At 32.9% G+C, this 15779-nt stretch overlaps 1 protein-coding gene across 4 annotated transcripts in view; it reads right to left on the bottom strand.

Moving 5' to 3' along the window:
- Positions 1-15779, bottom strand: part of Ammecr1 (AMMECR nuclear protein 1) — a 113373-nt gene that overhangs the window by 56780 nt on the left and 40814 nt on the right. For 2 of the 4 annotated variants that reach the window (XM_040284211.2, XM_005323357.4), the window contains exon 2: positions 137-247. The exons of the other annotated variants lie outside the window; for them this stretch is intronic. In XM_040284211.2, coding sequence (XP_040140145.1) covers positions 137-247 — 111 coding nt within the window. The remainder of the gene's footprint in view (positions 1-136; positions 248-15779) is intronic. 4 annotated transcript variants of the gene reach the window in all.

The raw sequence follows: 15779 nt of genomic DNA, 5'->3' as shown, positions 1-15779 counted from the left end.
GAGAAGGAAAAACCTGACATGAAAGGAGTCAAGAATGTTGACAGTTCAGTAAAGGAAAAGGAGTTAAAATATCAGGCTCAAGTTCCATAAGATTTTTTTTAATGTAGAAGCAGAGGTAACAAAAATTGGTCTTCACCTGGTAAGTGTGTACTCCCTGAGTCCTGAATGCAAATTCATGGCAGAAAAAGTACCTATGCATCCACGCAATCTTTTGTCTCGACCAATCTTCCATGTTACAAACAGTGGGCTGTAATGGAAGATAAAAATAGGGTAAATCAATCAATTCAACTCAAGCAAGTATTTATTGAGTATTTAGCATACACTAGGTTAGGTGCCCAAAAGACAGGCCCTCAAGGAACTCAATAGTACTATATTTAACAAAACTGTACATTTTATTGAGTGTGTCCTATATGATAGGTACCATAGTAAATGTTTTAGCCAACTATTTATGTTAATCCTCATCAATTACTCTAGGAGACTGATACATTCCTATTACAGATGAGGTAGTCCCACAGCTGATATATAATAAATTAGTTTTATTCAAACCTGTGCAGCATCAATTACAGAGCCTTAACTCTATGTGATGGATGACTGATTCCTCATTTAAATCTCAAGTTACTGTCGATACATATCTCCAATTTGGAAAATCAGGGAGGAAATCAATAACCTCAATACTTCAATAAACATTTTCTGACAATATAGGAGCTATATATGTACTATAAAGAGATTACAAAAGATACATGGATACCTAAAGGTCTTTGCTCTCCAGGAGCCAGTACAGGAGGCAGGCATGTTCAGAGCTAACTAATAATATAAGGCAAAAGGAAACAATTACTATAAACCATATACAAAATTCCACAAGTCAAGCCACTAGTGTACAAAAACTTCATCAAACTTGATAATTCTGTTTGGCCTAGAAAAATCAGTAGAGTTCAGAGAGGCAAAGGGCAATAGCAAACATTAAACTACTACTCATAAATTAGAAAATTTACTTTAATTTTTATATAAACATATTGCCTATAAGTACAATCCATCAAGTATCAAAGAGCAAAGTGGCAATTATAATAAAATGGCCTGGGCCTGGGGCTCAGTGGTAGTGCACTTGCCTGGCATGTGTGAGGCACTGGGTTCAATTCTCAGCACCACATATAAATAAGTAAAATAAAGGTCTATCAACAACTAAAAAATAAAACAATTTTTTTTGTTAAAAATGGCCTAAGTATAATGTGGTTTCAAATGAAATTTAACACAGTGTATATTTGGATTCTGCAGCAAACCATGACAGACTCAATTAATGGTCAAATCCAAAAGCGAATGTGTTCTAATTAGAAGCCACTTTATATGTCAAGTTTTTTAAAAATACTTTTGTTTTATTTATTTATTTTTATGTGGTGTTGAGGATCAAACCCAGGGCCTCACACACACAAGGTGAGTGCTCTACCTCTGAGCCACAATCCCAGCCCCTATGTTACTTTTTATGAAATAAATTAATTTACATATTTTAGAACATTTCATAAAAAGATAAATATCTCAAGATGGGGATGATATGTACTAATATAAGTATTTACATTAAACTGGTATAATTTGCTACATAACTGTTTTCTAAGAATTTAAATTTTAGAGAGATATCCCATATCATGTTTCTTATAATACACTGGTGAGTTAAAGAAAATTATTTCTTTAAAACACTCCAGTCAGTCATCAGCAGTTAGAATAAAAAGATATTCCATTCAAGCATTTTAATCCACCATCCTCAAACATATGAATCATGCCAGGTTGTGATAAACAGGCACAATGGTAGAAATGTTCCTAATTGAATAAAGTACATAAACATGGAAGCAATACTAAGAGTTCCCTTCTACCAACAGCCAAATGTCCAATAGCATGAAAAAGGATGACTAAAGTATAACATCAAAGTTAGCATTCAAATAGTATATAACCTATGCTAATGTTATGAAAATGAAAAGCAAAAAGTAAATGCCAGGTTTTCTGCTTTCTATATTATAAGTACAAAATATAACTTTAGACAAGATTCTAATTAATGCTCCCTTTGGAAACTCTTCTCTAGTGTTGACTAACAATTGATCAGAAGACAAGAATTAGGTAGAGTTATTTTCTCATCCATTCTTTAACATACTAGTATACTGGTATGTATACATTATCTTAAAGTTGAATTTTACCTCTTCATTTTGCACTTTCTAACTTGGTAGAGTCAACATCAGAAACAATTTTATGGATATTAAGATATCAATCCTCTCCCATCACAATACATAGTATTTCTATGTAAGACAAGTCCTTCAACAGCTTTTGCAGCCTCAGAATGAAGTGAATCAGACTCTAATATACATAATAACAGGTCTTTAAAATAGCAATGATGGCTTTCTTGATAACAGAACTGTGTTATATAGTCTTTTCCTCAGTGACTTGAGAAACCTCTAAAAAATGTGAATTTATTTCCTATGATAACCACTAGAAATAAAAATCTTTTATAAGTATTTTATCTTTCATTCTATTATTCATCCCACTAAATTTTATACATAAACATTCATACTATAATACAACCTTATATACTCAAGTAAATACCCAAAATGTAAAGGATAAGCAGAAAAAGTACACAAACTAAAGAATATACTGTACTATAAAATATGATGGAGGGTGTTCAAACATATGTAGGGGAATTATATACAGTTTCCTATAATACCATGCTATCATTGATTTAACTTGGGGCATAAAAGTACTAGAGGGTAAATTGCATTTCTGCAAGGCAGCCTGGGGAGCAAAGACATTCCACAGTAAGTAAGTGCATTGGAATGTAAAAGTGCACAGTATATTCAGGTAACAAGAAGTTGTCTGACAGTCTTGCTAACTTGTTATGCTGTCTTTTATACTTAATACTCTTTGAATTTTAGGAGCTGTTGAGTATGTGTTGTTAAGAACCCTCTAAGTAGATGCATAATAGTCTATACCCTACCTGTTCCTTGCCTGTCCCAGGCAACATCCACTTTATAGATGCAATTATGGGACAATATCTGTGTCAAAGATAGATAAATTTATTGAAACTCTCTATTATGTTTAGGACAGACACCTGAAGAGGGAAGAAATCAGATTTTAGTTGACAGAATAAAACTATTATTAAAAAATCTGGAACTCTGGTTTCTCATTTACAAATGCTCATCCAACATCTTTTATAAAAACACATACTTGGAACTAAAATTAACCAAAAGGTTTAAAAGCAACATTTAATGGGGTAAAGAACCCAGGAAGTTAAGAATTTTAAAGCAGACTGAAACATAAACATCACTGAGCACAAGAGATTGCATCTTGTATGTGATAACTACTTTGTACAGGGCAATAACTATAAGAACATTAAATACATATTATCTAAAAATAGCAAAAAAAATTTCTTCACCAACACACAGAAGAAAAATAGGTAATTTCATTCTTAAATGTGCTAATAAAACATGTATGAGTTCCTAAAAGGTTGTAAGACACCAGCATAATCAGAAAAAAAAATCAAAGTAGAAAAAGGTTTTTTAAGCCTGTTGAGAGGAACTGTTCAATGACAAGGAAATGAGAAAAATGGTTCATAGTAAAGAGAAGATTCAGCGTTTGGGGGAAATGCTTTTGCTATATGGTTTAAGGCCACCTACATACAATGAAAAATGTGGCATACTAAACAGGAGCACAAAATGAGATAATGGAAATATTTATCTGAGGGTAACCAGACATAGATTTATAAGGAATTATCCTACTTCTGAACATTTTGTGCCATTATGTGCAGAGAAGCCTTTGAATGAAAATGAATCCGTTTTTTCAAGTCTGTAGACAGGAACAGGAAGTAACCACCTAGATGAATCTCGTCTGCCAACTGGCAGCCAGTATTGTCAGGTCAACAGTACCTCTCAGGGAAATTTAGATGCACTCAATCACAGGAAGTATAAAAAGCAACATAAATCTGCATATGACACTCCGCAGTCCAAGTGCATGCCATTTCCAATGCTCTTCCTTCCAAGACTACACTAGTGATACAAACCAAAACAGATCAGAAATATGTTTGTGGGAGTGGAGTAAAATTGAACAAGACCATGAAAAAGATATATTTACTTAATAATAATGTGCCTTAGGGGTTGGGGTTGTGGCACAGTGGTAGAGCACTTGCCTAGCATGTATGAGGCCATGGGTTCGAGTCTCAGCACCACATATAAATAAAATAAAGGTCCGTTTTCAACTAAAATAAATAAAAATACTTAAATAATAATAATAATAAGCCTTAAATCCTTTCTCTCCTGCCATACTGATGCAAAATTCGAAGTTAAAAAAAAATAGTCTTAGACTACTGCAACCTCCCGCCCTAGCAATTTGCTTATCTTTAAAGTTAGATTCTTTAGAATGAGATTTATAAGTAACATTAACAAAATAATATAGGAACCTACCAATACAGTAATAATTTACTAAAATAGGTTTAAGCAATTAGGTTATTTATATTAAAGGTAGATAAAGGAAAAGAAAGAAGCCCTACAGCTTGGTTCTTTTCTTCTAGTACCAAATAACAGTTGTTTCTCAATTGTACTTGGATTACTTAGCAAATTAGCACAAAAATCTAAATATACTACTCATAACTTCTAACTACACTCAGTATCATAATTCTCCATGATCCAGAAGATTAAATAAAAATTGAAATGATGGTATCTTCTACCATCAGGTTAAAACCTTTCACTTCCTATTTAAATAAAAATAAATGATATATTTCATTTCCACACCATATAATTTATAGGTTCAATTCACAGAAACATACAAAATACAGTTAAATCTTGTGGTAGTTAGCAAGAAGCTATATATTTCATTTCTAAACCATATAAGCTACAAATTCAATTCATAAACATAACTAACATGATTAAATGATGGTGTATTCTTTCCACCATTAGGTTAAAATGCCAAACTATCTAGTCTATAGGTTCGGTTCATAAAAACATAATAAATATGGTTAAATCTTACAGTTGTTATCAAGAAGACTATATATTTTATTTCTAAACCATATCAGCTACTAGTTCAATTCATACATACCTTATATGGTAAAATCTTATATCAGTCAGTCTAGCATAACAAAATACCATAGACTGGGGGGCTTAAATGCCAGAAATTTATTTTCTCAAAGTTCTGGAGGCTATAAATACTAAGATCAGTGTTATAGCAGGGTTTGGATCCTGGTGAGGGCTCTCTTCCTGGCTTGTACAAAGACTCTGTCCTTACATGGCCTTTCCTGTGTGCATGTGGTAGAAGGGGGAATGTAGTGGTAAGGATGCTCTCCAGTGTCTTTTCTCATAAGGACACTAATCCTAGCAGATCAAGGCCCCACCTTTATAACTGTTCTACCATATTTACTTCCTTTTAGGCCCCTATCTTCAAATACAGTCACACTGGGGATTAGTACTTGAACAAATGAATTTGAGATATTGGACAAAATTCCATCTACTACAAATCCCTAAAAAAAATTTAGTACATAGTTTAAAGTTTACATGACAACATGTGTAACAAAGCCATATGCTGAAAGAGCCTTTAAGAGAGGATCCATTTCCTTTTCATTTCACACGTGGAAAAAGAAAAGCAATCCAAGAAGACCAAGTAGAGTAACCAAGCTAGTTAGTGTTAGAATCTGGCAAGTTCTACAAATTTTACTACAGATTCAATATGGTTTTCCCCTGACACAGGAAAAAGTTGTTAGTATTAAACCTAGCCATTATCTAAAAGACCAAATAATAGGAAAATCCTACAAATGTTATAGTTACCATACAGATGAGCATAATAAGCTCACCTCCTACTCCTCCTCCTCTCAGGAGGGCAGAGAGAAGAAAGATTTCCTGAATAGATACCAAGGACAAACCAGAAATTCTGGATCTGTCTAGAAATGCTAGCCCCAATTTATAATTTACAATGTCCTACACTATTCCCATTAGAAGCTTAGAGCAAAACCTACCATTTTATCTTTGATGACTTGCCAACACCCTTTCTTACTCCCTTCTCAGCCTTCTTGCTTCATTCTTCCTGTTACTAAGCCAGGCTTCATCAAACCCAGGTCTTCTATTATCTATAAATGTCCTCCAAATCAAAATTTCCAATTACATTGGTTATCATCTACTCAGCTAGGTATGGGATCTGATTGTTTGATTAAGTTATTCATATTAATGGAATGAATGAAGCTTAACTCTTCTAGATAATTTGAAATCCAAATCAATAAGAAAAAAAATGGAAGGAGCTAATCTTGGGGAATCAGGGTAGAGAAGGTAAAGTTCACATGCATTTGATGCTTTCTCATCACCAACATACTTTTACCACATATGAAGAAAATACACTCAAAACCACTATAGCCTTATATCACACTTCTTCCAACCTTTGTAAATATCCTATATCCCATGAGGCTCAGGAAACTGAGGAGACACTGCTTAGACAGCATGGATTAGTATAGAAGACCACAAATATCAGAAAGTGGGAATTAAGAATTACCATCTTTCAATACTTTTCCTCACCCATGTTCCCAGAAATTCAATCATAGTGGCATTATACTCTTTTTTTCCTCCCCATTATTATTATAATTGTAATTTCACTGGTAAATGCCAGAGGAAGAGAAGCAGACTAAAGTCTAACAGATGATTGGGAAGGCTGGATTTTTTATTTTTTTTTTAATTTTTTTTTTGTAAATCAAGGGTAATCACCACTGACATACAATCACCCAAATCATAAGCATACTTTAAGGGATTAGAGTGATTCTGCCAATTTTTAACTGAAAGTACCACTGCTCCCCCTTAGCAAGAATAAAGCAACAGTTTTCAGCAGACTTTTTTAAAAAAAAAATCAGTCACAGACTTGATATACAAAGATAATCTGTCTTATAATTTTGTTTTTTTAGATCCCTAAAAGATATAAACTATCTTAAATGAAAAAAATATCATATTTGCATGTGTTTTCCTAATGTATACTTCAGTGAGTGCTTAATTTAATATATGGTAACATTTTAGTTATTAAATAGTTGTGTTTTTTTCTGATAATAGGAGTACACCACAAATCTTTATTACTTAAAAATCTAACAAATTTTAAGTAACAGTTTGCTACAGATTTCAAAAATGAAATAATTTCTACTTGGAATCCTTATTCTGAAACTATTTGTTCAAACAGCTTTAAGGCATCAGACTCAGCTTTTACTTAAGAATTAATTATTTTAATATTAGATTAAGCCTAAAAAGACTTCTTAATGAAATGATAAGGTAAAAACTAGCAAAGACAGAAGTAGGTTTACAATGAATATTTATTGATAAAGTTGTGTCTTAGGATTGTATGTCATTAAAGACTTTTATGGGACTTAGTTTTTGGTACTTCCATGTGATTATAAAGTATGGTCAGAAAATTCATAACACTTTAAATGAAACAGTGAAAACAACTGAGTACTGTTTTGTTTTTTGTACCTATATCTTACTTCTTCAGCTAATGACCTATCTTCTACTATCTTGTCTTCCCCGCAGAGCCCACTTAATTAGCAGAAAAGGAATAGATGGGAAATAAATATGTGGGTTGATTGAAATACCAATGTAAAAAGAGCTAGAAAAATAATATTCAGCTTCTTCATTCTAGATTTTTTATCTTTTTCCCATTACAAGGAGATCTAATGCAATATGCCAGCTTAGTAAGACCTGCAATAAAATGGTGTATTTGTTTTTCACATGTTTTCTGGGTTTAGAAAGGTAATTGTTTTGATTCTAAGGTCCTTTTTTTTTTTAGAGAATTTCTTATTATTTATTTTTTTAGTATTTGGCGGACACAACATCTTTGTTGGTATGTGGTGCTGAGGATCGAACCCGGGCCGCACGCATGCCAGGTGAGCGCGCTACCGCTTGAGCCACATCCCCAGCCCGATTCTAAGGTCCTTGTATTGTACTACTTGCTTCCATGGAAGAAAACAGCCAGACAGACTCAGCTTTAGAGCAGGAATTCAGCAAGCCCTTCTTATTTTAGGAGGAAAAAGAACCACAGAATCTAGGGACAAGTAGTCAACTGAGATTGTATTAAGGATGCTTGTATATACTTTTGATTTTTTTCTCTCCTTCTTCTTTTACCTTTCAGAAAATAGTTCAATCTCTCAAAAACGTCTACTATGAAATATCCAAGAGGCTGTTTTTTTTTTTTTTAATTTTGACATTCTCATTATTTTGTGGTTCTGGGGATCAAACCCAGGGCCTCACATATGCTAGGCAAGTATTCTACTGAGCTATACCACCAGTCCAAGGTATTTTTAGATGGATTTGATACCCTTATCTCCAAAATGCTGCTGCTTTTTCTAAAAGTCAATTTTATTAAGGTATAATTTATATGCAATAAAAACAACCATTTTAAGTGTCAAAGTCAATTAACTTTGAGAAATATACACATACATGTAACCTAACTTAGGATCATGGTACAATAGAACATTTCTATTCCCCTAAAGAGTTCCCTCATACCTTTTTGCAATCAACCTGCACTCTCCCCCCAGTTCTGGACCCTGGAAAACATTACTCTGCTTTCTGTCACTATAGTTTTGCCTTTTCTAGAATTTCACATAAATAGAATGACCCAATATGCCGTCTCTTGCATCAGTCTTCTTTCACACAGCATAGTGCTTTTGGTATTCTTTCATGTTGTGTGGTCCTGTTATTACTGACTAATATTCCACTGAATGGCTATATCACAATATTTTATCCACTGAACTGCTGATAAATATTTGGGTTGCTTTCAGTGTGGGGCTATCTGCATTATGAAAATATTTGTGCTCAAGTTTTTTAAATAGCTTTATTAAGGTATAATTGACAAACAAAGAAACACAGACATTTAATGTGTACAATTTAATGAGTTTGGATATATGCAAACAATTGTGATATCATCAAGGTAATAGACATATCCAATACCTCACAAAAGTTGTCTTTTTATTCCTTTGGTTTTGTGTGTTTTATGGTAAGAACACTTAACATGATTATCTACCCTCTTAAATTTTGAGGCACACAATACCATATTGTTAACTATAGATAATATGTTGTGTAGCAATCTTTAGAATTTATTCATCTAGCATTAAAAAAACTTTATATCTACTGAACAATTCTCCAGGGGCCTCTGCAACCCCTTGGTAACCACTATTGCATTATCTGCTTCTGTTACTTCAACTATTACAGGTGTCTCAGTGTAAGTGGAATCCTGCAGTGTTTGTCCTGTGACTACTTATTTCATTTAAACATAATGTCCTTCAGGCTCATCCATGTTATTGTGAACAGCAGGATTTACTCTTTAGTAAAGGCTGAATGATATTTCATTGTATGTATATACCATATTTTCTTTATTTATCAGCTGATGGACACTTGGGTTTTTCCATATCTTGGCTTTATGAAAAATGCTGCAATGAACACTGGAGTAGAGATATCTCCCAAGATCTTGATTTCATTTCTTTTGGATATAGACCCCAAAGTGAGAATGCTGAATCACATGGCAGTTTTATTTTAATTTTTTAAAGGAATCTCCATACTGTTTTGCATAGTTGCTGAACCATTTCATATTCTCACCAACACAGTTCAAGGATTCCAATTTTGCTGGAATCATGGAATGAGTTGGAAAGAATTCTATTCTCTATTTTCTATAAATTTGGGGTATTTGTTTCTTAAATATTTGACAGAATTCAACACTGAATTCCTTGTAGGCTAGAATTTTAATTGTGGAATGGTTTTTAATAACAAATTTTATTTCTTTAATAGATGTAAAGCTATTCAGATTCTCTAGTCTTTTTTGAGTCCATTTTGGTAAGTAGTTTTTTTTTTCAAGAAATTTCTCTATTGTATCTAAGTTGTAGAATACACTGGCATAAAGTCTTCCAGAATATTCCCTTATTATGCTTGTTTAAAGAATTTAACCTTTATTTTGTTTTTTATGTGGTGCTGGGGATGGAACCCTGTACTTCACCTGTGCTAGGCAAGTGCTCTACCACTGAGCCACAACCCCAGCCCTCCTTTATTATCCTTTCAATGCTTGTAGTATCTGTGGATATCTATTCTTTTATTCCTAACAATAGAAATTCACATTAACTTGTGTCTTTTCTTTTTTTCTTTATCAGTGTAGCAATAGGTTTATCATTTTCATTGACTTTTTCTATAAGGTGATTTTTTTAATTGACTTTTTTGGTTTTCTATTTTACTGATTTCTGCTTTTCTATTATTTCTTTTACTTACCTGAGATAATCTGCTCTTCTTTATCTAGCTTCTTAAAGTGAAAGCTCATTTAATTTAATCCCTCCTTGTTATCAAGACATGTTTCCCTTTAAACACTGTTGGTTTCATCTTGCAAATTTTCACATTTTCATTATCATTCATTTAAAATATTTTCTAATCTCTCTTATGACTTCTGCTTGGACCCATGATTCATTTAGAAGATATGTTGTATAATTTCCTAATATTGGGGGATTTTCCAGGTATTTATTGCTATTTACTTCTATTTTAATTCTATTTTGGTCAGAGAATATACTTTGTTATTTCAGTCATTCTAAATCTATTGAAGACTTGTTTTATGGTCCAGAATATGGTCTAGCACAATGAATGTTAACATGTTAATTTGAAGAGAAAATGTATTCTGATAGTGCTAGATCCAGTGTTTGTAAATGTCAATTAGGTCGAGTTAGTAGTTTGTTGATCATGTTTTCTATCTCCTTGCTGATTTTTTTTCCTGCTTGTTCTATCAACTGCTGAGTAAGAATATTGGCATATCCAAATCTAATTGTGGTTTAGTCTATTTATGCTGTCAGATATCTTTTTTCATGCATTTTGAGACTCTTAAATGTAGGATATTGCCTTCTTAAAGAATTGATCACTTTATTATTATGGAAAGGTCCTTCTTCCTGGCAACACTGCTTGTTCTGAAGACTAATTCATCTTAGTGACACAGCCACTGTTGCTTATAATAGCATGTGCATATATATTTCCATCTTTTTTACTTTTAACCTATCTGTGCCTATTATTAAAGTCAGTTTCTTACCTATGATATACAATTAGGTCTTGTACTTTGATGCAGCCTTTTAATAAGAGTGGTTGTATAACTTATATTTAATTTAGCTATTGGAATTGTTAATTTTACATCTACCATCTTTGATATTTGTTCTTGATATTTCCCATGTAATCTCTACTTCTCTTTTCCAACTTCTTTCAGGTTATATGAGTATATTTTAGTATTTTATCTTATTATTGCTGTTCACTATTATGCCTTTTTTTACTAGTTGCTGTAGAATTTATAGGATACATTGTTAACTTACTGCAATCTACCTTCAAGCTATATTATAGCTCTACACATATAATTTAAGAACCTTAACAATAACCTTCCAATTCATCCCTCCTGTTCCTTGGGACTTCACACCCTTTACATATACATACCTTATAAATCCCATGACAGAGTATTAATTTTTCTCTCAAACAATCACTTAACTTTTAAAAAAATTTTCAAATGAGGGGCAAGTCATTCACATTTACCCTACATTTTCCTTATTTATCTGGTACTCTTCAGTACTTTGTAGAGAGCCAAGTTTCCATCTGGTATCATTTCTTTCAGCCTGAAAGGCTACCTTTAATTTTCTTGTGGTCCAGGTATGCTGGTAACAATTTTGGTTTTGTCTGAAAAATATATTTGAACCTCATTTTTCTACCTTCATTTTTAAAAGATATTTTCATTTGTTTGATATTTGAAATTGGCAGTATTCTTCCTTTATTTTTTTTACTTTCAGCACTTTAAAGATATAATTCCATTATCTTCTAGCTTTCAATGTTTCTGCTGAGAAACACATGGTTCTCATGTAATGTGTCCTTATTTCTTTCCCTAACAGATTGGCAGTATTCTTCCTTTATTTTTTTTACTTTCAGCACTTTAAAGATATAATTCCATTATCTTCTAGCTTTCAATGTTTCTGCTGAGAAACACATGGTTCTCATGTAATGTGTCCTTATTTCTTTCCCTAACAGATTTTCCTGTTTTGTTATGTTTCACCTTTTGGTTCTGGGATCCAATTCAGGGCCTCATGCATGTTAGGCAAGCACTCTATCACTGTGCCACATCCCGAGTCCCCAAGTAGCTTTTTAAAATGCTCTACTCCTGGTTTTCAGCAATTTTATTATACTCTTAGTATAGTTTTCATTGTATTTTTCCTGTTTAAGGTTCATTGATATTTTTGATCTATGGGTTCATAGTTTTCATATTTGGAAAATTTCTAGGTCATTATTTCTTCAACTATTTTTCTGATTATTCTTATCTCTCCTTTCCTTATGGGACTCCAATTATGTGTATGTAAATCTGCTTGGTATTGTACCACAATCCACTGAGGGTTTTTTTTTTTTTCTTTTCCATTTTGTGTCCATTCTGTTGGTGACTGGGTAATTTATATTCATAAGCATCCAATTTTATTGATTTTTTTCATTCTGTAGGGTCTAATTTGCTCTTTATCTTATCCACAGAATTTCCATCTCATATAGCATATGGTTCAGTTGCAAAAGTTCCATTTGGTTCTTTATATGCCTTCCATTTCTTTGCTCATCATATTTTTGTCTTTCTTTTAAAACTTCAACATATTTTAATAGCTGCTTCAAAGTCCTTGTCTGCTTATTCTATAAGCATCATTTCTGGTTCTGTTTCTATTGACTCACTTCCTCCTGGTTACAGGTCACATTTTAATGCTTCTTGGAATGTTTAGTGATTTTGTGGATGCAAATATTATAATAATTACATTGTTGACGGTCAATTTTGCTCTCTTCCTTCAAAGAGTTTTGAAGTTTTGTCTTGCAGTTAAATTGTTTGTGGATGACTATTTTTCAAGATGTAGCTTTAAGTTTTGTTAATTTTGATTTAGAGAAGCATTCACTCTAGGATTAGTTTAGTCATACGACTAAGTGGGGACCCTTCTAAGGTCTCTATTGTATGCACTGGGTGTTCAACAAGGTCTCACAACTCTTGCTGTAGGAACTCAAATGTCTCCTAGATACAAATAAGCATGTGGTTTGACAAATGTACACTCATATTCAGCCAAAGAGGATCATCTATGTAGCTTAAGTTGGGTTTTTTGTTTTGTTTTGTTTGTTTTTTGCCAGCCTGATGACTTGACAAGTGCAAAGATTCATATTCAGGAAAAGATAAGGGGAACATCTACGCAGATTTCTGGAGCTATTTTTCCAAGTCCAGTATGCTACTACACTAATTCCTGCCACTTAGACCTCCCTGAGTTCTCCTCTCTGTCTCATCAATTCAGCAAAACTGTACCTCTGCTTTGGTTCCCTCTCACAAGGCTGTGATCTAAAAACTGCCTACAGTAAAAAAAAAAAAAAAAAAAAAAAATAGGATGAATTCTAATAGAGCTCACTTCATTTGTTCTTTTTCTCTCAGAAATCACATGCCTAAGCTGCCTGCTGCCCAATGTCTGAAAAGTTTCATGTATTTTTTGTGTGTGGTGCTGGGGATTGAACCCAGGACCTTGTGCATGCAAAGGCAAGCACTCTACCAACTGAGCTATATCCCTAGTCTTGAGTTTCTTGAATTTTGCCCAGTTTCTAGTTGTTTGTAAGAGATATGAGTTGGAAAGGAGTGAACAAGAGTCTTGAACCAGTTACTCTTTCATGGACTGAATTGTAAGTCTCAAAGCCTATTTTAACCCTAAGTCACTTTAACGGTCAAACTCCATGGTAGGTTTCACAGCTTAAATGTGGAAAAACCTGCCACAAATAATAGAAGATTATTGCCAGCAAGAAAATGGTTCACAAAGCAGAAGGCAAAAGGGACAGATCTCTTCAGCTTTGACAGGTGGTGAACTCTTAGAAGAATATGAAGTGACTCAACCAATTTCAGGGGCAACGCACTACTCAAACCCAAAGGTTAGAGATGTCACTCTTAAGAAATTTCATATGAAGAACTCTAACGTCCAAAGTAATGAAATTTAAAAAAAAATCAAAGCAGTCAGGTAGAAATGAACTTGACAAAAGTGTCAGTTAACAGTCACACTGATATTTCCTTCTTCAAGTCCATGCCAAAAATAACTCACTCCTCTTATTCTCCCTCCATGAGTTAAAAAAAAAAAAGCAAATGCAATCTGAACAACCTTTTTACCAACACTCAAAAAGTCTTGAGGAATTACTTGATAATCATGGACTATGTCTGAGGTATGTATTTTGTTATTGCTATTTTTAAAGGGTTTTTTTAAGCTATGACAATTTAAACACTCTCATGACACAGCTATTTACCTCACTTGCTGTCCTAAACACTGAATTTAACATAGTCTTACTAGAACAAATCTTCCAATAACAATGCCATATCTACAGAATAGTAGTCACTTAAGTCATAGCTGTACAATAATGACAGCAGATATCCAAAATCCTTTTATAATGGAATAGAAAAAAACAATGTGGTATCTACCATTAAATTATTATATCCAAAAATTCCTTTCTAAACAATTCCCCTAAATTCTCTCTACCTTTATATCAGAAATGCACATAAGGAACTTCATACTCTACCCAGGATCTCTATACAGCTGTAGAATCAAAGACCAGGGGAAGCATAATCTCTTGTAGGGACCACCTCTTCCACCCGTTCCAATCAAAGATGCAGACTTATGGACTACATATGTCTCAGTTAAATATTTCTAAGGGTGATGAAAAAATCTTTGCTTAGGTTTCAAAGTGGTCCAGGGTCTTATTCTGCCAACACAAATATACCACAAAAGCACCTCATCAATGCAGTAAAGCTGAACAATGGTAAAAGTATTGTAATTGTCTAAAAGGAAGAGGTAATAAGTTAAATCCAAATTGCTTTTATAATAGAAACACATTTGTAGATTTTTTTAAGGTAAGATGGTAAAATCCTCAAATGATTGTTTTACTTAAAATAGTTCTAATATTAGGCTATAAAATTACATAATACATTTAAATGTCTAGCCCAATGCCTGATTCAATAAAGGACAGCTCTTTTTTCACCCCAAATCTGTCTGGGAAGATCAGTTTGAATTAGCTAAATGTGGATTCTAGAGTTTAAAAAGAAACAAATGTAGTTTTATCACTTTTAGATTCACTGACAATTACCTGCCCAATCCCTCCTTCTCTACTAAAGTGGTACTTTATTAAAATAAATAATAGGTGAAAATAAAAATATCAACTTTTTATTTAAATATAAATTCTTTTATGCCTTGAATGAAGCCAGCCTTTAATCTAACCATTCCATGTGAGTGATGATCAATTCCAATAAAGGAAAGGAATATATGATTAGAAAACAAATCAACAAAATTTCTACTGCCAAAAATATGAAAATTTTAAAAATACTTTTAAAGCATAAAAGGAAATTAACTCTGAGAATGAAATAAAAATTTTCATTTTAAAATTACAATTGTGGGACTGAAAGTATGTCTAACACGTACAAGGTCCCGAGTTTGAGTCCCAGCACCATAAAAAGAAAAAAGATACAATTATATAAAAGATACAGACAGATATAAAGGAGAATTCTGCAAATGACAGCAATATTTGTGAGTATAAACACAGTATAAACATATAAATCACAATTATGTAAAAATAAAGACAGATATAAGGAACAATTTTGCAAATGATGATATGTTTGTGTGTGTGTGTGTGTGTGTGTGTGTGTGTGTGTGTAGAAATACAGACTAAACATAGTTAAACTTTTACTGACCATTTACTATGTACCAGGCCTTTTTATAACAATGTATACATGTACTACCTCTTTTACATCCTCATAAAAGCCCA

This window comes from Ictidomys tridecemlineatus, chromosome X (assembly GCF_052094955.1).
Source record: "Ictidomys tridecemlineatus isolate mIctTri1 chromosome X, mIctTri1.hap1, whole genome shotgun sequence".
NCBI classification, from domain to species: domain Eukaryota; kingdom Metazoa; phylum Chordata; class Mammalia; order Rodentia; family Sciuridae; genus Ictidomys; species Ictidomys tridecemlineatus.
Note: the sequence above shows the minus strand (reverse complement) of the source record. Positions and strands in the feature narration are given on the sequence as shown.